This window comes from Dunckerocampus dactyliophorus, chromosome 15 (assembly GCF_027744805.1).
Source record: "Dunckerocampus dactyliophorus isolate RoL2022-P2 chromosome 15, RoL_Ddac_1.1, whole genome shotgun sequence".
NCBI lineage: Eukaryota > Metazoa > Chordata > Actinopteri > Syngnathiformes > Syngnathidae > Dunckerocampus > Dunckerocampus dactyliophorus.
In genome coordinates, this window is record NC_072833.1 from 21,564,500 (window position 1) to 21,588,153 (window position 23,654).

Genomic DNA, 23,654 nt, shown 5'->3' on the forward strand with positions numbered 1-23,654 from the left:
TGACTCGATTGAATCGAGTACCCGATTTACTTCAAGTGAATGACTTAAGCTTGCTTTATGCTTTCCGCATATGCGAGGTCCGTGCGGCTCCGTGCGGACAAATGACGTCATTTTCGCACGCACGCCCCCTCGAGCGGCCCTTTTCATGCGGAAAATTTCCAAATTTTTCTAACTATTCGGACGGAGATATGTGGAAAAAAATGGCAGACGAGCAGGAGATCCTCGCACCTGAAGTACAGAAATACCGGCAGTTATATGAGGAAGCAAACCCTGACGCACAGCAGTTTAAGCATAAAGAACCACTGAAACAAGCTGTGTTTTAAGTCAAGTTGTTTGTTTTTTATTCTCTTTTGCCGTGTTGTTGCATGCCCTTTGTAAGCACATTCGCCTGCCAGGGTACACCAGGCGTGGATTGAGAGGGGGGTGTGGGGGGTGAAACCCACGTGGCTCTTTTCCCCACGGCTCGTTCGAGCGGAAAGTATAACCCAGCCTTTATGAGACTTTTATAAGAACTCGAGTCAGTAAAAGGAACTGAGTATATCATCACTAATACACATGCATACCAAAGTGAAATGAGTGGCTTCGGGGGGCTGGATTTTTTTTTTCTAAATCAAGTTTATATGTCCTGATATTTTCCTCCATGGTTTCTCCTGCTTCAGATGATGGTCAATAGAACTACAGAGGTATATGACGACTCTCTTATTGTAAAGCCTTTGTTAAATATTTTTGCCACTGCATTTCATAGCTCTGTATTACATATAAATCATCACATCTAGGCCCCCATTGCATGGCTGATAGGAATGGCCAAGGCTCTGTACTGTATGACTTATGTTCTCATAGTCTTTATTTTTTCAATTGTCACAGTTGATTGTTGACAAGAAAAACACCTAGCCTTACTAAATATCACCTTTAAATTAATTTTGAACATACGTTGCATGCTTTATTTATTTGTAGTAGATTTATCACAATGGTACTTATATTACATGTAGGTGTGTGGAAGCCCTCAGTCTTCGATACCACAGTTTCCTGATCAACTGTGCATGCTGTTGAAAATACTGTCTGTTACTGTTACTCAGTGGCGGAGCTACGTGGTGGCCAATGGTGCCAGTGGCCACCACTGGTCACTCTCCGGCCACCCCACTGGCCATCTAGACATTTCAGGTATCAACTTATTGCCACTCCTATGTGAATAATGGTCTCACCTTGGCCACCCCAATGAAAAATTTCTGGCTCCGCCACTGCTGTTACTGTTACATACAGTGGCGTGCGGTGAGGTTCCTGGCTGGTGAGGCACTGACTCTTTTGGAGTTTTTTTCAGGTTAATTAACAACCTGTATTAATTTATTCATTCATTCATTCAGCAGAGCATAAAAATATCTTGCATTTGACATGCCACTCTCAAGCTGGTGCTGGACAAAAAACTAAAAATATGGCTTTTCCTCTCTGTGGAAGGACGGCAGTGACAAGCACCTTCCAGTTCACGCACGCCCACACCCCCTCAGGATGAAGCAAGTACTGCAAGTGCCTCCTGTGTGACATTTGTCTGTAGTTGTTTGTGGGATTACAAACATAAGAATGTCACAGTTACATTCAAGACATTACACAGGCTGTTGAAAGTCATGTGGTATAATAAATGTTTCTACAACATTATATTCTTGACGACATGCTGGCAAACAAACTGGCAGGTGCCATGATGCAACCCAGTCTCAGGCGGTAGAGCAGGGCTTGCGTACTAAGCCGAGGAGAGACGCTTTCGGCAGCCTCGTCTTAGGTTTTTGCGTTTTTAGAAAATGTTAAAAATGATTGGACTCATACAGAAAATACATGTATAATACAGTTCAGCGTACAAATATTAGTACCGGTATGTATTTTATGTTATTATTATTTGTTTTTAAAGTTTTCATCACTCTGCCTCACCTGCCTCCCCTGACCGCACGTCACTGGTTACATATGAATACTTAATCAAATTGCATGGGCTTAAAAACAACGTGGCAAGCATGGACATTCGTTTAAAGTCACACCACTCTGTTTTTTGACTGTGCAAAGATTTTGTAAACACTTTTTTCACGTTAAATCGGACCAATACTTACAGAATGGCAAGGTAAGACAGAAACTTCACAACTACTTCAAAGCTAACTTTTTTCATACCTACCTAACTGTCATTGTTACTAATGCTGAATTCTTAATGATGTTTCTTTTGGTTTGTATTAAAAAGTAAAAAAAAGAATAACACTGCTTGTACTCTTATTGTGTATATGCTGAGACAATACAATCATTCAAGTCAGTTTTTCAGGTGATTGAGCCATCATATGAAGGGATTTTGACTAAATAAAAAGCATATCCTTAAAGCCTTCACCAAGACCTTTAATGTTGATGTAAACAAGTAATCCCCATAAAATCAAGCTTGATTGACACTACAACTACTACTGCTACTACAGCTTTGTACTTCCAAAATGTCATCCAAATTTGAAGACCTGATGAAAATGATGCAGGGTTTTATGTTATTTACTTCAACCTTGACACGTTTTTTGTAGGGATGCTCCGATCGATTGGCCACCGATCAGTATTGGCCGATTTCCGTGAAAATTCACGTGATTGGCATATGCCGATAAATGCCTTTCAACGCTGATCACAAAAGCCGATCACCTGTGGCTAGTACTATTGCAGTCCACAGCGATCCCTTCGTGCAGCGTAGTCTTGCCCTAACTAACGTCTGGGGCAGCGTCGTGCTCCCACCTGTCTTCACACTGCAGGCGTGCCAAAACAAAAACAATCGTGTCTGTCGTGTGAACTTAACTGCTAACACACTGCTGTCTTGCAAGGGTAGTACGTTAAAAAGCTTTAATACGGCATTTGAAGACCAAATACTTGACGGAGTACAGTAAGGTGAGTTTTCAAGGCTTACGGTGTGATCATCAGTCAAACGGCAGCCAACGCAGCCATTTGGACAACACTCTTCCGTATGTGCGTGACAGTCAGAAGGCTAAGCTAACAACCCGAAAAATAATTGAATTCATTGGACGAGATGACCAGCCTTTCTCAGCCGTGGAAAACACCGGGTTTGCCGAGGGCTCTCTCACTTAACTGGAAGTCCTGCCAGCGCTCCATAAATGTACTCTCACGTCCAAAGTCTCCTGAAAGAAGGCATCTCATCCTCTGGAAGTTTCACAAGTAATATATGTTCTGTTCAAAAAGTAAGTCAAATATGATTTTGACTAAATTAAGGTGATTTTATGGTTCCTTTTTTCATATCATATAGCCAGTAGCAGCGGTGCAGCCAGGAATTCCAGTAATTACCTATTTTTGGGCCACCTGGCAGTCAAGGAACCTTGGAATTGTTCTGACTTTTCCCCTTCATACGGCACCCCGGGCCAACAGCACTCATCATAAATACATTTAAAAATGGATAATTCCTCTGTGCAATCGGTATCGATATTGGTATCGTCCAATTTCAGACCTGGATGACTGGTATTGGAACTGGCAGCATAAAACCTTGATCGGGTTTTTGGTCATTGTGGCATCGTAGAACACCATGTTGGCAAAATACTCCAAAACCCTATGGTATCTTTTAAACTAATAAAAAAGTATAAACAATTTTAAGTAAATGCCAATGCATTTAATCAATAATAATTAACCTGAAATCAAACTAAGATAATCAATAAAATAATAATTTCAAGAAATAATACAATTGAAATTAATTAGAAATGGAAAAAAAAAAATCATTTAATCAACATCAAAAACGAATATATCATTTTATATGAATACATATTTTTAAATGAAATACAGATCTATTTGCTGTATTGCCAACAAGTTTGGAGAATAATGTAATAGCTTTATTTCTTTGTCTGCCATGTTTTGCTTGTATTTCTCAGCATTCACACAATTTCCTGGAGGGATTGTAATTGTATTATTAATTCATATTAAGTGATTTGTTTGCTATTGTAAGACTTGCTTGCCCATGTTCATGCCCATCACAATGGCAAATCTGTTTTTTCCCTGCATTGTGTTTTTCCATCTCTAATGTGAAGCCTGACAACCTGCATGAAAGTCACCACGTTGCTGTTGCACTTTATGTATTTCTTACCTTACTTTGATTTCAGTGGTTTTTAGTTCACCTCTGCATGCTGTGAGCAAATTAGATCAAAAACACAAGTAGAAGTAAGTAAAGGAAGTAAAAGCAATCTGTATTTTATATTATACTTTTTTGTCTTTCATGCTGCAGAGTGGATTCACACCGCTACATATCGCCGCCCACTACGGGAACGTCAATGTGGCCACGCTTCTGCTGAACCGAGGGGCCGCTGTGGACTTCCTTGCGAGGGTAAAATTAAAATTCTAGTATGGCTTTTATTTTAATATAATAACATGAACTCGTGGTATATACTGTGTGTGTGTGTGTGTGTGTGTGTGTGTGTGTATACAGTGGTGTGAAAAAGTGTTTGCCCCCTTCCTTATTTCTTATTTGTTTGTTCCACTTAAGTGTTTCACATCATCAAACAAATTTAGATTTAGTCAGTGACAACGCAACTGAACACAAAATGCATTTTTTAAATCTAATTTTTTATTATTAAGGGACAATAAAATCCAAACATACAGTACATGGCCCTGTGTGAAAAAGTGATGACCCCCCATTAAAACATAACTGAGATTAATTGAGATCTATCAGTCTGGAAAAGCTTATAAAGCCATCTCTAAAGCTTTGGGACGCCAGCGAACCAAAGTGAGAGCCATTATCCACAAATGGCGAAAATATAGAACAGTGGGTAGGGTACGTTTGAGGTAGACAAGTTCGTTTTGTTGCCTTTAATGTTGCTACCACTTTTGAATAAATTTGGCATACTGGCTTGTTTGTGTTGATGAGCTCACCTTTCTACTGTGTTACCTTGCATTGCTCCTCACGAAGTTCCACTCTTTTGCTGTGTGTATGCTAGGGCCCCACCTTTCCCCACAGAGACAAAGGGGCTGTATGACTGACAAGAGGTTTTTCCACATGGAACACCAATGTTATATAAAGCCTCTAGGTCAGGGGTCGGCAACCTGTAGCATCCAAAGAGCCATTTTGCCTTTTCTTCCAATAAAAACTATATTGTCTGGAGTCGCAAAACATTACACTCTACGATAATTACGATAATAGCTAATTTTGTCCTTGACCAAAAAGCACCACATACGCTCTACTGTTCACCGATATTACCATATCTAACTTATTGTGCGGAGTTATGGGGTAATAACTACAAAAGTGCACTAACTGTGCTACAAAAAAGGTCACTTAGGATAATCCATAATGCTGCTTACACAAAACACACAAACTAAAATTTGCCGCTCTAGTAAACTTTCAGACGGCTAAAATTATGCATAAAGCAAACAATAACCTTCTACCCAAAAATGTAAAACAATTCTTATCAACAAGAGAGGAGAAATATGATCTTAGGGGAAAATTTAACCTAAAACACCTACAAGTATATGCACGGACAACACTGAAAACTTTCAGCATTTCTGTATGTGGAGTCAAGTTGTGGAATGGAATGGGTAAGGAACTCAAACAATGCACAACAATGAGCAATTTTAAGAAAAAGTACAAGCAGTTGATGTTCACAAAATACAAAGAAGAAGAGACCTGAACTACTGTTAATATAAAATACAACATCTAACCACTACTATACTGACTATTAACTCTTCATTGTGGTGAGTACATGGTCTGTACTCATTCATTATCAATCAAACACTCTTTCAATCATTCTATCAGTTATTATTAAGCCTCTAGCTTCCTTTTAGTAAGTGAAAACCTTGGCTATGATTGCACTACATTGTCATGTAGACCTACAAAGTATACTTGGAAGAACAAGAGATGAATAAATGTATTGCAACTGATGTGAAACTGATGAGGGGTAGGATTAAATACTGTAAGCTTTGCTTCTTCCTACTCCTTTTTGGACATGCAAAATTGTGTATTGTACTATGTGATGTGCTACTGTTTGACTAATATGCATGTCCATGATGAATTAAAACCATGAACCATAATTAATCACAATTACAATTAATCACAATATTTTAATAACAAAATTAAAAAGGTACGGAATCAGAGGATTAGTTTTGAATTGGGGATAAAAGTTACCTAGCAAACAGGAAGCAATTTGTAAAGTTAGGAGAATACACATCTGCGAGTTTTTCTGGAGTACCCCAGGGGTCAATATTGGGACCAAAACTGTTCAATTTGTAGATCAACGACATTTGTAAAGTGACAAAGGACTTAAAGTTGGCATTATTTGCGGGTGATACCACTGCCTTTTGTTCTGGGTAAAGCTCACAAAAACTAATTAAAAAAGTCACGGATGAAATGGTCATTTTAAACACATGGTTTGATAAAAACAGATTATCCTTGAACTTAAGTACAACTAAAATAATGCTATTTGGAAATAGCAGAAAGGATACGTACGATCAAATACAACTAGACGGAGTGGATATTGAAAGAGTGAAAGAAAATACATTTCTGGGGATCATAATGGATGAAAAAATGAGTTGGAAATCTCATATTAAATATATACAACAAAAGGTGGCGAGAAATACTTCTATAATGAATCAAGCAAAATTTGTTCTTGATCAAAAATCACTTCACACTCTTTCCTGCTCCTTGGTATTAGCATATCTAACGTATTGTGTGGAGATATGGGGTAATAACTATAAAAGCAATCTTCACTCACTCAATGTACTGCAAAAAAGATGGGTGAGGATAATTAATATAGTATCGTATAAAGAACTTAGACACTCCTTTACTTTTAAAATCACAGATATTAAAATTTGCCTATTTTGTACATTTTCTAACTGCTAAAATAATGCATAAAGTTAACAATAACTTGTTACCCAAAAATGTCATACAGCATTTCTCTATAAGAGAGGAGAAATATGATCTTCGAGGAAAATTCAACTTCAAACACTTGCATATGCGAGACCAACGCTGAAAACCCACAGCATTTCTGTATGCGGAATTAAATTATGGAACGGACTGAGCAAGGAACTCAAAGAATGTACAGAGATGAGCGAATTAAAAAACAATACAAGTAGTTGATGTTGGCTAAATACAAGGCAGAAGAGTCTTGATTATTATAATGATTGTTCTGTCATGCCTGTTTTTTACTTGTATTATTTATTTATTATTAACGGAATGCAGGAAGTGAATAATATGTACTTCACAAGATGTGGAATGGATGGGGGGTAGGATTAAATATGCTTTGCTTCTTCCTACTCCTTTTGGACATGTGGAATTGTGAAAGGATGATTCATGAGATGTATTCCATTGTAACCTTCATGCATGTTCAAATAAAATTAAGCCAAACCAAAATGCAGCGAGAATGTGTACGCCTACTCTGAAGTAATTTAAACACTGAATTCTGTAAGCCTTTGGGAATAGTTCCCATATTTGTTTAAAATGAAAAGAAAATGTAGGCAACTTTAACATAAAAAAGCCAGTTCACATTTCTGCAAGTGAGTGTTCTTTGCTCAATAGCGTTTATGCCTGCGTTGAATTGTCATCAATAACCATGCTATTGGTCCTATCCTTCATTTTCTGAATCGTTTCTTGTTTATGTTTTAATTGGGAGAATAGATATTTTCATGAAGGATTCTTTAATGTATTCTCCATCTGTGAACGGCTTCCCTCGCCTTTCCTATCTTATGTGCATGCCAGTGTTGACAACTTGGCCATTTTCTCAATAAATCTGCCTACTTTCCAAACTCTCTTGGTGACTTACTTTCCTGAACGCGACTTGCGAAAAATGTAGGGACTGATATTTGGAGGTGTAAAATTGAAAAGGCACTGCCTCGGCTCACAACAGTCACAAGTGGTCAATGCACAGTCAGCTCCCGCTTTTTTGCATGTTTGTCACACTAAAATGTTTCAGCTCATCAAACAAGTTTAAATATTAGTTAATGACAACATAACTGAACACAAAATGCAGTTTTGAAATTAAACTTCTAATTGTTAAGGGAGAAAAATCACCCAAACCTACATGGTCCTGTGTGAAAAAGTGATTGCCCCCTAAAGCTACTAAGTGGTTGGGCCCCCCTTAGCAGCAACAACTGCAATCAAGCGTTTGTGATAACTTGCAATGAGTCTCTTACAGCGCTGGGGAGGAATTTTGGCCCACTCATCTTTGCAGAATTGTTGTCATTCAGCCACATTGGAGGGTTTTCCAGCATGAAGCGCCTTTTTAAGGTCATGCCACAGCATCTCAATAGGATTCAGGTCAGGACTTTGACTAGGACACTCCAAAGTCTTCATTTTTTCTTTCTTCAGCCATTTAGAGGTGGACTTGCTGGTGTGTTTTGGATCATTGTCCTGCTGCAGAACCCAAGTTGGTCTCAGCTTGAGGTCACGAGCAGATGGCCAGACATTGTCCTTCAAGATTTTTGGTAGACTGCAGAATTCATGGTTCCATTTATGACAGCAAGTCTTCCAGGTCCTGAAGCAGCAAAACAGCCCCAGACCATCACACTACCACCACCATATTTTACTGTTGGTATGGTGTTCTTTTTCTGAAATGTGGTGTTACTTTTACTCCAGATGTAATGGAACACACACCTTCCAAAAAGTTCAATTTTTGTCTCGTCAGACCGCAGAATAGTTTCCCAAAGGTCTGTTTTTGTCATGTTTGCCCAGTGTCTTTCTTATAGTGGAGTCGTGAACACTGACCTTAACTGAGGTAAGTGAGGCCTGCAGTTCTTTGGATGTTGTTGTGGGGTCTTTTGTGTCTTCTTGGATGTGTTGCTGCGCTCTTGGGGTAATTTTGGTTAGTCGGCCACTCCTGCGAAGGTTCAACACTGTTCTATATTTTTATAATGGCTCTCACTGCGGTTCGCTTGAGTCCCAAAGCTTTAGAAATGTCTTTATAACCTTTTCCTGACTGATAGATCTCAATTAATCTCGGTTATGTTTTAACGGGAGGGGGCAATCACTTTTTCACACAGGGCCATGTAGGTTTGGATTTTTTTCTCCCTTATATAGATCCCCCAGGACACCATCCGTAGTCTCATTAGGAGCATGCCCCGACGTTGTCAGGCATGCGTACAAGCACGTGGGGGCTACACAAACTACTGAGAATCATTTTGAGTTGCTACAATGACATTTTAGCAAAATGGACCAGTCTGCTGCATCATTTTTTCACTTTCATTTTTGGGGTGTCTTTGATTTCCCCCCTCTATAGGGTGATCATTTTCATTTCTATCAAATTACGTGGCCTCATTTTGTTACTAATACATCACCCACTTATTATCAGGGAAGATATTCAAGATCATTTTTCCCCCAGTTTAGATCTGATGTGTTTTCGAAGTGTTCCTCAAATTTTTTTGAGCAGTATTTATACACTGCTCAACAAAAAAAAGGGAACACTCAGTCACACTCAGTCCAAAGTTCTGTGCCATTATTCAAACTGTCCACTTAGGAAGCAACACAGATTGACAATCTGTTTGAGCAAATGGAATAGACAACAGGTGGTGTGTTTTTCCACTTTCATTTTGAGTGTGACTCCAAATCCAGACCTCCATGGGTTAGTAAATTTGATTTCCATTGATTATTTTTGGGTGATTTTGTTGCCAGCACAATGTATGTAATGTATGTAAAGACAAAAGTATTTCATAAGAATATTTCATTAATTCAGATCTAGGATGTGTTATGTTCCCTTTATTTTTTTGAGCAATATACATGTATACACATAGATAGATAGATATTATATACTACTATATATAATGGTATATATTATATGAAATTATTTCATTCTTGCAGAATGGCATCACCCCTCTTCATGTGGCATCCAAGCGAGGCAACACTAATATGGTCTGCTTACTGTTGGATCGCGGCTGTCAGATCGATGCTAAAACAAGGGTGAGGACTATAAGAATAACATTATTTATTAACATTTAATATAAATAAATGTACGTATTTCTTATGTGTGTTTTGTAGGATGGCCTTACTCCTCTCCACTGTGCAGCTCGCAGTGGACACGACGTTACCGTGGAATTGCTACTGGAGAGAGGAGCGCCTCTGCTGGCCAGAACCAAGGTAGCGATTTAATATCAGCAGAAAAAAAATTGTAATTTGACTGCAATTAGGTGGTAAAATAATGCAAATAAAGATGTAGCTTTAAAAGAAAAATCCAAATACTTTGACATTATTGGTATAAAGTTCTTACTTTACCCAATTAAAGTAAAAATATTGTAATTCATAAGATTATGGAGTCAAAAAGTTATAATTATTACGACAATTAAGTCATAAGATTATGCCAAAAAAAGGTGATAACACAAAAATTTGTTGTAAAGTTGTAAAATACCAGAAAAAAATGACAATAATTAGACAGTGAGATTATACTGTCTAAGAGAATAAAGTCCAAATATTTTACATGAACTCATTCAATACCAAACACGTATTTTTACGTTTTTATAAACCCGAACACCCGATGCCAACAACGTATTTATACGACCTTTACGTTTGTAGGCTAAAGGAGGTGATGTGTTCATCACCCTTGCGAGGGTGTAGAGCTGGTCCAGTTTTCCACGACCAGCACGAAAACCACAATGAAGAAATAAACATGTTTTTGTCCAAACATTTTGTAATTTTCCTTTTTTATTATTTATTGTCAGAACGGCCTGTCTCCTCTCCACATGGCGGCGCAAGGTGACCACGCTGAATGCGTCAAACACCTTCTGGAACACAAAGCGCCCATTGGTGACGTGACCTTAGACTACCTGACAGCCCTTCACGTAGCGGCGCACTGTGGACACTACAGAGTCACCAAGCTTCTTCTGGACAAGAGGGCCAACCCCAACGCTCGAGCTTTGGTACTTTGAGAATTCATGTAATACTTTAGTTTGCATGTGACGTCTTCTTTTGTTTTTGTCCACAGAATGGTTTTACACCGCTTCACATCGCCTGTAAGAAGAACAGAGTCAAAGTTATGGAGTTACTGGTCAGATATGGAGCCTCCATCCAGGCCATTACAGAGGTAATTTATTTAGAAAATACGGGAATAAATGCCGGAATTTCACACAAATAAAGTCGAAATATGATGAGAATGTAATGACAATCGTTCAACCAAAAAGCATGAAGGCAAGAAGTAGAAAGAAAAATGGTGAGTCAGGATCGAAAAGTGACGCTAGTGGAGATATGAAGTACAGTCGTTCCTCGCTACGTCACAGTTTGAATTGTGCCCATACTCAAAAATCAATTAATAAATTATCACTGTTTCGTGGTTGAATACGGCCTGTTATTAGTGAAAACATGTGCACATATAAGCAAATTGTACGTATTCTTGGCCCAAATTAACATTTTCAATCGTAAAAATGGCTAAATGAACAAAAATACAAATATAAGGCATTTAGAAGATGTTATGTGTAGTGTAATATCTGTGACGTTGTGTGCTCCTTTAAGAGGGGTAGCCTGGGAAGTGACGTGTTTGACTTCAGCTAGCTACTGCAGAGTCGCTGATAGTGATGTGCGATACCACTGATTTGTTTTCCGATTCGATACTGGGTAAAATTCAGACTGGTATCGGTGATACCACCGCTGTGTCCGGACTTCTGTGTCATTGTGCGTTGAGCTCGCACGCTGTGGCGGAGCTATGTGGTGGCCGTGGCCACCCCTGGTCACTCCCTGGCCACCCAACTGGCCATCTAGACTATTCAGGTATGAACTTATTGCCCCCCCTATGTGAGTAATGGTGTCACCTTGACCACCCCAACGAAAATGTTCTGTCTCCGCAGCTGCTCGCACCCGAAGTGCTATTCTAACCGCCTGGTTGTTTACACAAGGGACAGTCAATAAATTACTATTGCACTGAAGAGAGTTTGTTAAAAATGTCATACATTCTAAATCACACCAGAAATGAATCTATAACCATGTTATATGTTATATATTATATATATAACCATAACCCTAAAAGTATTTTGCATGCCGATTTTTTCCAATTGTATTCTTTATTGGACGTGTCTTTTATTTCATTAGGGACCTGACTCACAGGGGCTTGTTACAAAAGCCAAACAATATTGTTGGTAATGCTGTGTAACAAAAAAGTAAATTCAGCAATACATTGGTTGCATTATTTTTAATGCTTTGAAGGGCTATTTTTATAACCATATTCACTTCCACAAATTCATGTTTGTGACAAAAGGTTGTTATTAAAAAAAAAAAAAAAAAAAGGATCTGTACCAGATCGGATCGACAGGACTATAAAAAAATTTGGAAGCCAAAAAATGTGGATCAGGATATCCCTATTTTATTCCTTTTGGTATATAATGTCAGTAGTCCTAACAGGCTGGTGTTAACTCTAATTTTAAGTTTCTTTCATACTGAATGTCATGTGTACAGGACATTTTTCACTTTAAGTCTGGAGATTTATTTTCCACAGTGGTTATATACCGGGGTACCCAAAATGCAGCCCAGGGGCCATTTGTTTTTTATCAGCCCTCAACACATTTTAAAAATGTCATTTAACAAGAAAACTAACAAACACCAAAAGAAAAATGTAATTTATTGTTAATTTTAGTTAATTTTTTTTTTATTTTTAATTTTTAGAAAATTAGCTGGGAAAAACTGGTGCTATTATAAGAATAAAGTCAAATATTATGGGAATAATGTTGCAGTGTTATGGAAAAAAATGACAAAAGATAGATTACATATTTGTAAAATTGAAAAACAACTACAGCAAAAATGGGAAAACAAGCAGTGGAGAATACCACAAAGCTGAGTTACAGGCTGTTTTTTTTTTTGAAATATATATAACTTAGCTGCATGGGTTGGTTAACAAAGTGTAATATATCAAAGTGGCCCCCATATACTTTGATAGATTTGATACCGTATGCGATATGTGTAATAAAGTAAAACCATTTGTTCCTAAGTAATTTGTTTCTTTTGCTGCAATTTACTATAATAGGTTGTGACAATGAGTTAAAATCAAGCTGTGGACTGTGCATAGCAGATCATGGAAGCAATTATTGTTTGGTGAGGCGACTAATCAAACAAATAATCGCTGACTATTTGTCAGACTATTCACCAACTATTAAAATAATCATTATTTTCAGCCCTAATTACACTGATCCACTTATTTTTGAAAAACGTCTGCTTCAGACATAAAAAGTGCTAAATCGTGAACTAGAAACCACATGAAAAAACTTTAGGTTTGCTAAGAATTTCAAGATATTGAGTGCTAACCTTCCTGTTTATCATAAAATCACAACCTAACACCAACAAGAAAGTTCCAACTTCAATCTACAGCTTTTTAGCCAAGCGCTTCTTTGAAGAAGTTTCAAATGACTGTTTTACTGCGCCCAATCTCAGCAGCAATGGCGTGCTGCCAGACGCCTGCTAATGCTGCTCAACAATCCCACCACGTTTAAAGGAAAACTGCACATTTTTTTGCCCATCATCCGCAATCCTTATGTGAGACATGAACACACAGCTCATGACTGCACATAATGGGATGCACCTATGCCGCCTACAAAGCCCGCTATTAAAGTACCTCCAAAACCCCATATACTGTACATGTGACCAACAGGTACATGCATGATAACATGTAATACTTACTGTATTTTGACATATTTTGGTCTTTTTAAGCATTACCAGAACTTCCTTCTTTGACGCATTGATTTCACACAGCATCATACTGTAGGAACCAACACAAAACCTGGCGTTAAGTCTTCCAAACTCAAAAATGAAAACACAGCAGCAGCTGCTGCAGGTATATTATGTAGCCTTACCTTTTTGGTAGTTGTTTGAGGCATTGTGAGTGCAGAGTGTGTGGTGAAGCCAGTCGTGTGGCTAAGTGCCAATGCGCCAGTAACGTAGTTGGATCGGCGTAACAGTGTTAATAAGAAAAATAACAATGTCGCTGTAGCTTGGTTAATATGCATGTTACATTATATGTAAATGGAGCGTTGTTGGCCTTTTTTGGAGTCTTTTTCAGAAGGCTTTATAGGCAGAATAAGTATTTCCCATTACATGCAGTAAAGAGCTGTCTCTTTTTTCTGTTTTTATATCTTTAGAATGCACAGATAAAAGAAAAACGTGTGTTCATGTCACATAAGGATTACAGTCATGGAAAAAATGATTAGACCACCCTTGTTTCTTGTTCATTTTAATGCCTGATACAACCAAAGGTACCTTTGTTTGGACAAATATAACAATGACAACAAAAATTCCTCATAAGAGTTCAATTTTTTGGCAGTACAATGCTATAGCTATTCATGTAAGAACTTGATTTTGGTTATTATCAAGAAAAGCATGGAAGTTGCTAGATGTCAGCTCTTAAATTCAACTCTTATGAGCTATATTTGTTATCATTATTATATTTCTCCCAACAAATGTACCTTTAGTTGTACCAGGCATTAAAATGGACCAATAAAACGAAGAAACAAGGGTGGTCTAATCATTTTTTCCATGACTAGATGGTGTGCAAAATTCCAAAAATAAGTGCAAAATGTCAATTTTACAACTGGTCTTAAAATTTTGATCATGAGTGTATTAGAAGAATTTTTCATTCGTATTTTACAAGTTCGGCAGTTTTATTGTTCACTGTTCTTGTGTACAGTCTGGATTGACGCCCATCCACGTGGCCGCCTTCATGGGTCACCTTAACATCGTCTTGCTCCTGCTGCAAAACGGAGCCTCTCCAGATAGGAGTAACATTGTAAGCCTTATATTGTCATTTTTCTTTTTTATGATTATATATCACATAGGGCTTTTTGTGTGTGCATTTTTGCATAGCGCGGAGAAACATCGCTACACATGGCCGCCAGGGCAGGCCAGGTGGAGGTGGTTCGCTGCCTGCTCAGGAATGGAGCCATGGTAGATGCCAGGGCGAGGGTGAGTCTTCTACGAAGTTGGCTGTTATTGGACAGTAACATGCAAGTATAAAGTGGAAATATTCTAATATAATATAATTAGGGTTGCTCTGATCAGGGTTTTGTTTTGTCAATACTGATCATCCATGAGTGAGATCGGCCGATGCCGATACTGATCACATGGCTTAACTGTACAGTTTTCAATTTATTTATGATGAGTAATATTGGTCAGGGGTGCTGTTAGACAATTTCAAGGACCCTTGGTAAATAGGTAAATATTAAAAAATAAAAAAAAATTGCCTTTATTTGTGTGGAATGATTTATGAACTATTTAACACAAACCTGAATTTAATTTGATAGTTAACTGTTCAATAATTATTATTTTTTAGTTCAAGATAACACAATTAACAGATTAAATAATACAAATAAATATCTTTAGTAAATAGAAATCTGTCCTGCTTAACTTAAAAGGGAATAAATTGAGTGTCCAGGTTGCAGGGTTGCCCAACTTTCATCACTATTAGAGCTATTATTTATTCAAGATTCAAGAGAGTTTTATTGTCATGTGCATAGTACAACAGCAGTTATACCATGCAATGAAAATCTTATTCTGTTCATTCTCCCAAGAAAAGAAAAAAAAACACAAGAAAGAATAAGAACATAAGAAACGTAAACACATAAACATATATACCAATAAATTAAGCAACAACAACAGAAGAGACATTAATACAAGTAAATAATACAAATAAATAAATAAATAAATAAATAAAGTGCTATGAGTGTGTGCGTGTGTTGCGTGCGGCGTGTGCGAGTGCTTCGTTGAGGAGCCTGATGGCCTGTGGGTAAAAGCTGTTTGCCAGCCTTGTGGTCCTGGACTTCAAACTCCTGTAGCGTCTGCCTGACGGTAGGAGTGTGAATAATGAGTGTTGTGGATGTGTGCTGTCCTTGATGAGGTTGTGTGTTCTGCGTAGGACTCTAGATTTATAAATGTCTTGCAGTGAGGGGAGGGCTGCCCCAACAATGTTCTGTGAGGTCTTGATCACCCGCTGGAGTGCCTTCCTATCACGTGTTGTACAGTTACCGTACCAAACAGTGATGGAGGCGGTAAGGACACTTTCGATAGTGCATCTGTAGAAGCAACTCAGGATTGTGGTGGACATGCCAAATTTCCTCAGTCTTCTCAGGAAGTACAGTCTCCTTTGGGACTTCTTCAGAATTTGTTGGGTGTTGTGAGACCAGGTGAGGTCCTCGCTGATGTGTGTGCCAAGGAACTTGAAGGTTTTCACCCTCTCCACCTCAGTCTCATCAATAAACAGGGGTTTATGCGGCTCCTTTTCCCTTGTTCTTGGGTCGATGATCATCTCTTTAGTCTTATCTGTATTGAGAAGGAGGATTGTTAGCACGACACCAAGCTATGAGGTCCTCCACCTCTCTTCTGTATGATGTTTCAACACCACCAGTGATCAGTCCGATGACTGTAGTGTCATCCGCAAATTTAATGATGCTGGTGTTGTTCTGGGAGGCCACGCAATCGTAGGTGAAGAGCGTGTAGAGGAGTGGACTCAGCACACACCCCTGTGGGGTCCCAGTGCTCACAATTCTTGAGCTGGATGTGTGATTGTGGACTTTGACTGACTGGGGTCTGCCTGTGAGAAAGTTAAACACCCAGTTACAGAGGGAGGGTGACAGGCCAAGTGTGAGGAGCTTATTTGTGAGTTTGTGGGGGCTGACTGTATTAAAAGCAGAGCTATAGTCTATAAATAGCATTCTGACGTATGTGTCCTGGCCCTGTAGGTGAGAAAGGGCTGTGTGGATGGCAGTGTTGACTGCATCATCCGTGGACCGGTTCTGGCGATATGCAAACTGTAGAGGGTCCACAGTTGCCGCCGGGATGCTTTTTTTGATGTGGGTCATGACTATTCTTTCAAAGCACTTCATAACAATAGGAGTGAGTGCTATAGGGCGATAGTCATTCAAGCAGGTCACGTTGCTCTTCTTGGGTACGGGCACTATGGTGGTGGACTTAAAGCAGGTCGGTACAGATGCTTGTGCAAGCGACAGGTTAAATATGTCAGCAAGCACATCAGCTAGCTCTGATGAGCAAACCCGAAGTGCACGTCCTGAGATGTTGTCTGGCCCTGCTGCTTTTCGTGGGTTTGTTTTGTTTAGAACCCTGCGCACATCAGCTGATGTCACCATGAGAGGTGAGTCCTGTGTGCTCCCCAGGTTCAGCCACCCTCTCTGCTCATCAGGAGTTTGGGTGTCAAAGCGGGCATAAAACTCGTTCAGCTCATCTGGAAGTGTGGTTTGGCTGGACGTGGCTACGCTACTCTGCTGTCGATAGTCTGTGATGTGCTGGAGCCCCGCCCACATGCGCCGAGGGTCTGAGGTGGACTGGCAACATTTAAATTGTACACTACTTTATTTACCAAGCACATCTCCACTCTGCTCATTTGTAAAGGTTTAAAGTCTGCAGTCAACAGTTATAATAAAAAAACTAATAAGAGTTGAAGCAAATATTCTTTGACCCTTTGTCAGCTGCTCAACATCAGCTGGCGAGATAGGAGACCCCTGCGATAGTATCACCGTCATAAGGCTGGACACACTATGTGTTTATGTTCATGAAACAACCACACACAAATAGTGTTTTGAGGACAAGACATAATTAGCATTGTGACAAAAAGAAAGCAAAGTTGTTCACTGACACGAAAAAGTTAGTACGTACCCCACAAACGTGATATCCACTTCCCCGTGGAACAGAAACGAGCTCCGAACTAGCCGCATTGTTTTATAAACAAAATGTCACTGTGGTAAAAAGTCACATTTGGAGTCCAAAGACCAGTAGCTAGGCGGATAACTCTAGCTAGCAAGCTATCTGCCGCCAATGCAATGCACAGCCAGTGACAGCTAGGCAGAGCGTGTAAACAAAGATGCAAGAATAGTCGAACTGCAACAGGTTTGCTAAGGGAGTGCTCAAACACAATGACATGGATTGTCTTAGCCTGTGGCGAGCTCAATACAAGACACGTCATTTTGTTGGCAACCCTACGTGACACAACAGACATGTAGCATTGCCACCGCACGCCAATCGTTTTTTGTGATCGGCTTTGAAAGGCATTTATTGGCATACGCGTTATTTACGGTAATCGTCCGATATTGATTGGAGCATCCCTAAATATAACATATTAAAGTTGTCGTTTCACCAAAATAGGATATTTGAGAATAAAGTTATAATACAAGATAACTAGCCATGATATGTTGAGAAAATGTGTCGGACTGTTTACTCTTAACAAGAGTAAAGATGAAATTTAGTAGAACAGTTTATGAGAGAAAAAATTCAGAATTATACTGCAATATTATCTGAACAATGTAGTCCTTTTACAACAATAACGTTGTAATATAAGATTATTACGTCTATTTTGAAAAAATGTGTCGTAATTTTACAAGGAAAAAGTCGGACAAAAAGGTTGTACTTCTCTTTCAGCTACTACCTAAGGGGGAGTTTGCGTGTCCCGATGATCCTCGGAGCAATGTTGTCAGGGGTTTTTATGCCCCTGGTAGGGTCACCCATCACAAACAGGTCCTAGTTTAAAGTTTAGTTTAGTTTAGTTTAGTTTACACAGCTTCCTCACTGGAAGATTTGTCGGTGGGATTGAGTGAGAGGACCCAGATGAGGTGGCCTGGACATCTGGTCAGGATGCCTCCCAGGGCACGTGCCACCAGAAGGAGGCCTCGGGGAAGAACCAGGACACGGTGGAGAGACTTTGTCTCTCAACTGGCCTGGGAACACCTTGGGATCCGCTGATGAGCTGGACGAAGTAGCTGGGAAGAGGGAAGTCTGGGCTTCCCTTCCTAGGCTGCTGCCCCCGCGACCCGACCTCTGATAAATGGGAGAAGATGGGTGGATGGAAAAAGTTTGCATTTTTCCTACAAAAACGTTGTAGCATAACATTCCTAGTATTAGTTAAAAAGTTCATAATTTCACATAAAAAGTCTATTTTTTTTTTAATTTTACGAGGAAAAAAAGAAGCAATACAAGAGAAAAGCATCCCACGGTTATGACAAAATCTCTTGTCACTTTACATGAAACAAAATGAAGTATGAATGTAATTTTGGGAGAAATTACAACATAATATGACAAGAAGTTGGACATATCATGACAAGACAGTTGGAATTTTATGAGAATAAAACTGTAATATTACAAGTAAAAAGTAGTCATTTTACCAGAATAAAAATAAATCTAATACAAGTAATTTAATGACAAATCTGATGTAATTTTATGAGAAAAAGTTATAACTTTTTGTGAAAAGTGGAGAAAAACCGTGTTAAAGTTACGACCTGATATGTCATAATTTTCCGACAAAAAATTGTACAATTTTTTTTTGTTAGGAGGAGCAAACTCCCCTACACATCGCCGCCCGTCTGGGCAAAACCGAGATCGTCCAGCTGCTTCTGCAACACATGGCTCACCCTGATGCCGCCACAGCTAACGGCTACACCCCACTTCACATCGCCGCCAAGGAGGGGCAAATGGAGACGGCGTCCATTCTGCTGGAGGCGGGGGCTTCGCACTCGCTAGCCACAAAGGTGGGACGATGGACGCTTTTAGCCAAAATTCACCATAAAACCGCCACGTATATTTGTTCTTCCTTTTTCTTTCTGCAGAAAGGATTTACCCCACTGCACGTTGCCTCAAAGTACGGAAGCCTGGATGTAGCCAAACTTCTGCTTCAGCGTCGTGCACCACCTGATGCCGCAGGGAAGGTTTGCATTGAAATGTCAAGATCTTATTTTACTTTTTTTTAAATTTTACGTACATTTAAGGTTAACTTTAATTTAATTGACATTTATTTTTATGAGAGAAAAAAAAGTCTCCAGTTTTATGAGACTAAAGATTTAACATTCCAAGACAAATGTTGTAATTTTACAAGAATAACATGAAACCTTTTTTTCCCGTAACTACGTTTTTTTTTTTTTCTCGATTATTACGACATTGATGTCGTTGCTTTACGACGACTTTTTACTGTAAGATTGCACCGTTGTTTTCATAAAATTACATAATAATATTATGCCTTTGTTCTCCTAAATTTAGGAATTTTTTCTCATAATTATGCCACTTTGTTTGCTTAACTATGTCTACTTGTTTATGACTTTTTTTTTCATAAAATGTACAGCTTTTTCTGGTAATACTATTTTGATCTTCTCGGCATTATAGCATTGCTTGTAGCATTTTTTTCTCATAAGTCTATTACAAGTAAAGTTTTTGTCACAGCTGGTAACTTTATTCTCTTAAGTGTACGACTTTTTTCTCGTATTGTCATTACATAACACTTGTACATGCTAAATAGCACTGTTGTGTGCGCATGTGTGTGTGTTTATATATATTTAGGGGTGAAACGTTACAGAAAATTCACAGCTCGGTTTGATACTTTATTGTTACAGTTTTTTTATATACAAAAAAAAGAGAGCCTTTTTCAACGTGGATTTTATTGAAATGACTAACATTTGTTTTCAACTCAAAAATACCTGTTTTAAATGAAATGTATCTGGTGGTGCTACAGTTTATCTGATTGATTTTCTGCTGAACATACTTAGAAGTTAGAACCATATAGAGCAAAAACAGCACCTTGTAAAAGCAATAATAAATGAATAATTCACAATTTAATTCAACATGGCCATTAAGATAGTTACACATAATGCATCAATAGTTCTGTTCATAGACTCAGTAGTATTTCAATCAAACTGCGTACTTTTATTGTATGTATATGAGTGTTTTAAACCGTAATTTGGATAATAAAGACAAAAAAATGCAGTTTTGCCTACCGCATCAGATGTCTGCCGCCAGCCACAGCAAAACATAAGCTGCTGATTGTGTCTGCATGTATGCGTGTGTGTGTGTGTGTGTGTTTGTGTGTGTGTATGTATATGTACAAATAACTAATTTATGTAATTTATTACGGTAAAAAATGTTTGCGCATCATGTCAAGCCACCCCCTCTGTGTTGTCTGACAGACAACACTGCAAAAACAAGCATATTTCACACATAGTTGCAAATAGTGATTCATCGTGATTAATTCATTAGAAAACTCAATGACAACACAACTGAACACAAAATGCAGTTTTTAAATTAATTTTATTATTAAGGGAGAAAAAAATCCAAACCTACATGGTCCTGTGTGAAAAAGTGATTGCCCCCTAAAGCTAATAACTGGTTGGGCCACCCTTAGCAGCAACAACTCTTACAACGCTGGGGAAGAATGTTGGCCCACTCATCTTTGCAGAATTGTTGTCATTCAGCCACATTGGAGGGTTTTCCAGCATGAAGCGCCTTTGTAAGGTCATGCCACAGCATCTCAATAGGATTCAGGTCAGGACTTGGACTAGGCCACTCCAAAGTCTTCATTTTGTTTTTCTTCAGTCATTCAGAGGTGGACTTGCTGGTGTGTTTTGGATCATTGTCCTGCTGCAGAACCCAAGTTGGTTTCAGCTTGAGGTCACCAACAGATGGATTTTTTAGGATTTTTTGCTTTTTTTCAGAATTCATAATTCCCGTTTGTCACAGCAAGTCTTCCAGGTTCTGAAGAAGCACACTACCACCACGATATTTTACTGTTGGAATGATGTTGTTTTTCTGAAATGCGGCATTGCTTTTACACCAAATGTAATGGGACACACACCTGACAAAAAGTTAAACCTTTGTCTCATCAGACCAGACCAGAGTATTTTCCCAAAGGTCTTGGGGATTATCAAGATGTTTTCTGGCAAAATTGAGACGAGCCTTAATGTTCTTTTTCTTCAGCAGTGGTTTTGCTCTTGGAAGTCTGCCATGCAGGCCGTTTTTGCCCAGTGTCTTTCTTCTAGTGGAGTCATGAACACTGACCTTAACTGAGGCAAGTGAGGCCTGCAGTTCTTTGGATGTTGTTGTGGGGTCTTTTGTGACCTCTTGGATGAGTCGTCGCTGTGCTCTTGGGGTCATTTTGGTTGTCCGGCCACTCCTAGGAAGGTTCACCACTGTTCCATGTTTTTGCCATTTGTGAATAATGGCTCTCACTGTGGTTTGCTAGAGTCCCAAAGCTTTGGAAATTGCTTTATAACCTGTTCCAGACTGATAGATCTCAATTAGCCCCAGTTAAGTTATGTTTTAACGGGGGAGGGAAGCAATCACATTTTCACACAGGGCCCTGTAGGTTTGAATTTTTTTCTCCCTTAGTAATAAAACGTTTTATTTAAAAACTGCATTTTGTGTTCAGTTGTGTTGTCATTGACTAATATTTACATTTGTTTGATGATCTAAAACATTTAACATTTTGTGACAAACATGAAAAAACACAGTGTGTATATACACACACACTGTATATATTACTTAACAGTTTATTTATGTTTTTATATTACAGAATGGCCTGACACCGCTTCATGTCGCAGCGCATTACGATAACCAAAAAGTAGCGCTGCTTCTTCTGGAAAAAGGAGCGGATCCCCATGCTGTTGCCAAGGTCAGAGGTCATAGTATAAATGTTAATACACAATAATTTCAATTGTCTTCATAACCCTAACGCTACAGCTAACACACGTCCAGCCTGCTACTGTATTCTGAGATTATTTCATACCGCGGAGCAAGCTGAGAAAAAAAATTGTAAATCAGAAAGGCAAATCATTTGTAATACTCTAACGTCCTGTAATGTAGTCATAATTTTACAAGAATAAAGTCGCAGTAAAACTAATAATATGTTATACTATACTATACTATTATGAGAATATGTTTAAAATATTATGAGACTATAGCCTTTATTTTTCTTTTTAACGCAGTTCGGCGGCCTCATCTATAAATCTCACATACGCACAAAATGGGGCCAAAAATTTGTGTGCACCGTTTTCCACGCAAAGTATGTGATCTATAAAAACCCAACCAGACGTGACAATGTGCACACCAGTACGGTTTGTAGCTGGCGTACACACTTTTTGGAGACATGGCAAAAAGGCGACGCACATTTTAAGTGGTGAAGTGAAATCCATCCATTTTCTATACCGCTTCTCCTCATTAGGGTCGCGGGGCATGCTGGAGCCTATCCCAGCTGACTTTGGGCAACAGGCGGGGTACACCCTGGACTGGTCGCCAGCCAATGGCAGGGCACATATAGACAAACAACCATTCACACTCACATTCATACCTATGGACAATTTAGAGTCTCCAATTAACCTAACATGCATGTTTTTGGAATGTGGGCGAAGCCGGAGTACCCGCAGAAAACCCACGCATGCACGGGGAGAACATGCAAACTCCACACAGAGATTCAAACATAGGTCTTCCCGATCTACTGATTGTGTGGCTGACATGCTAACCACTTATCCACCGTGCGGCCCACACGACATTAGTTCATCATAAAATAATTATAGTATAGCCTACTTATCATTTTGATGGTGTTAATGTCTCATTGCGTTAAATATTCTTAAAATATCCGTTTGGAATTACAGCAATTAGTTTTCGACATGACTTCATCGTCGTTGTGAGTCTTTGCGTCGACCTTTATATTAAACAGACTTGCAAAGCTTATATTCATCTAGAACGTGGTATCAATTAGGAAAAATGTAGAAACAGGCTCACTAAAAACGGAAATGTGTGCTTTGATATCAGACCACTTTTTTTTCAGTTTTAGCTCCATTCACAGCGATGATAGCAGACATGCTGTCACTCCATCGTTGTTTTATTTGTTATGCCACTGCGGTGTCTTCCAAATGTGACACATTTTCCATAAACCACAAATTGCGTGAATGTGTGCATACACCGCTTTTTATAGGTCTGAATATTTTTGTTGGTTCGCACATTTTGACTT

The 23,654-nt window shown here is 38.9% G+C and overlaps 1 protein-coding gene across 10 annotated transcripts in view; it reads left to right on the forward strand.

Moving 5' to 3' along the window:
- Positions 1-23,654, forward strand: part of ank2b (ankyrin 2b, neuronal) — a 97,702-nt gene that overhangs the window by 34,897 nt on the left and 39,151 nt on the right. For 9 of the 10 annotated variants that reach the window (XM_054753916.1, XM_054753917.1, XM_054753913.1 and 6 more), the window contains exons 7-17: positions 660-683; positions 4,223-4,321; positions 9,776-9,874; positions 9,953-10,051; positions 10,630-10,827; positions 10,893-10,991; positions 14,571-14,669; positions 14,747-14,845; positions 19,213-19,410; positions 19,489-19,587; positions 22,218-22,316. In XM_054753916.1, the coding sequence (XP_054609891.1) occupies positions 660-683; positions 4,223-4,321; positions 9,776-9,874; positions 9,953-10,051; positions 10,630-10,827; positions 10,893-10,991; positions 14,571-14,669; positions 14,747-14,845; positions 19,213-19,410; positions 19,489-19,587; positions 22,218-22,316 (1,212 nt within the window). The remainder of the gene's footprint in view (positions 1-659; positions 684-4,222; positions 4,322-9,775; positions 9,875-9,952; positions 10,052-10,629; positions 10,828-10,892; positions 10,992-14,570; positions 14,670-14,746; positions 14,846-19,212; positions 19,411-19,488; positions 19,588-22,217; positions 22,317-23,654) is intronic. The other variant, XM_054753914.1, reaches the window with a different exon arrangement.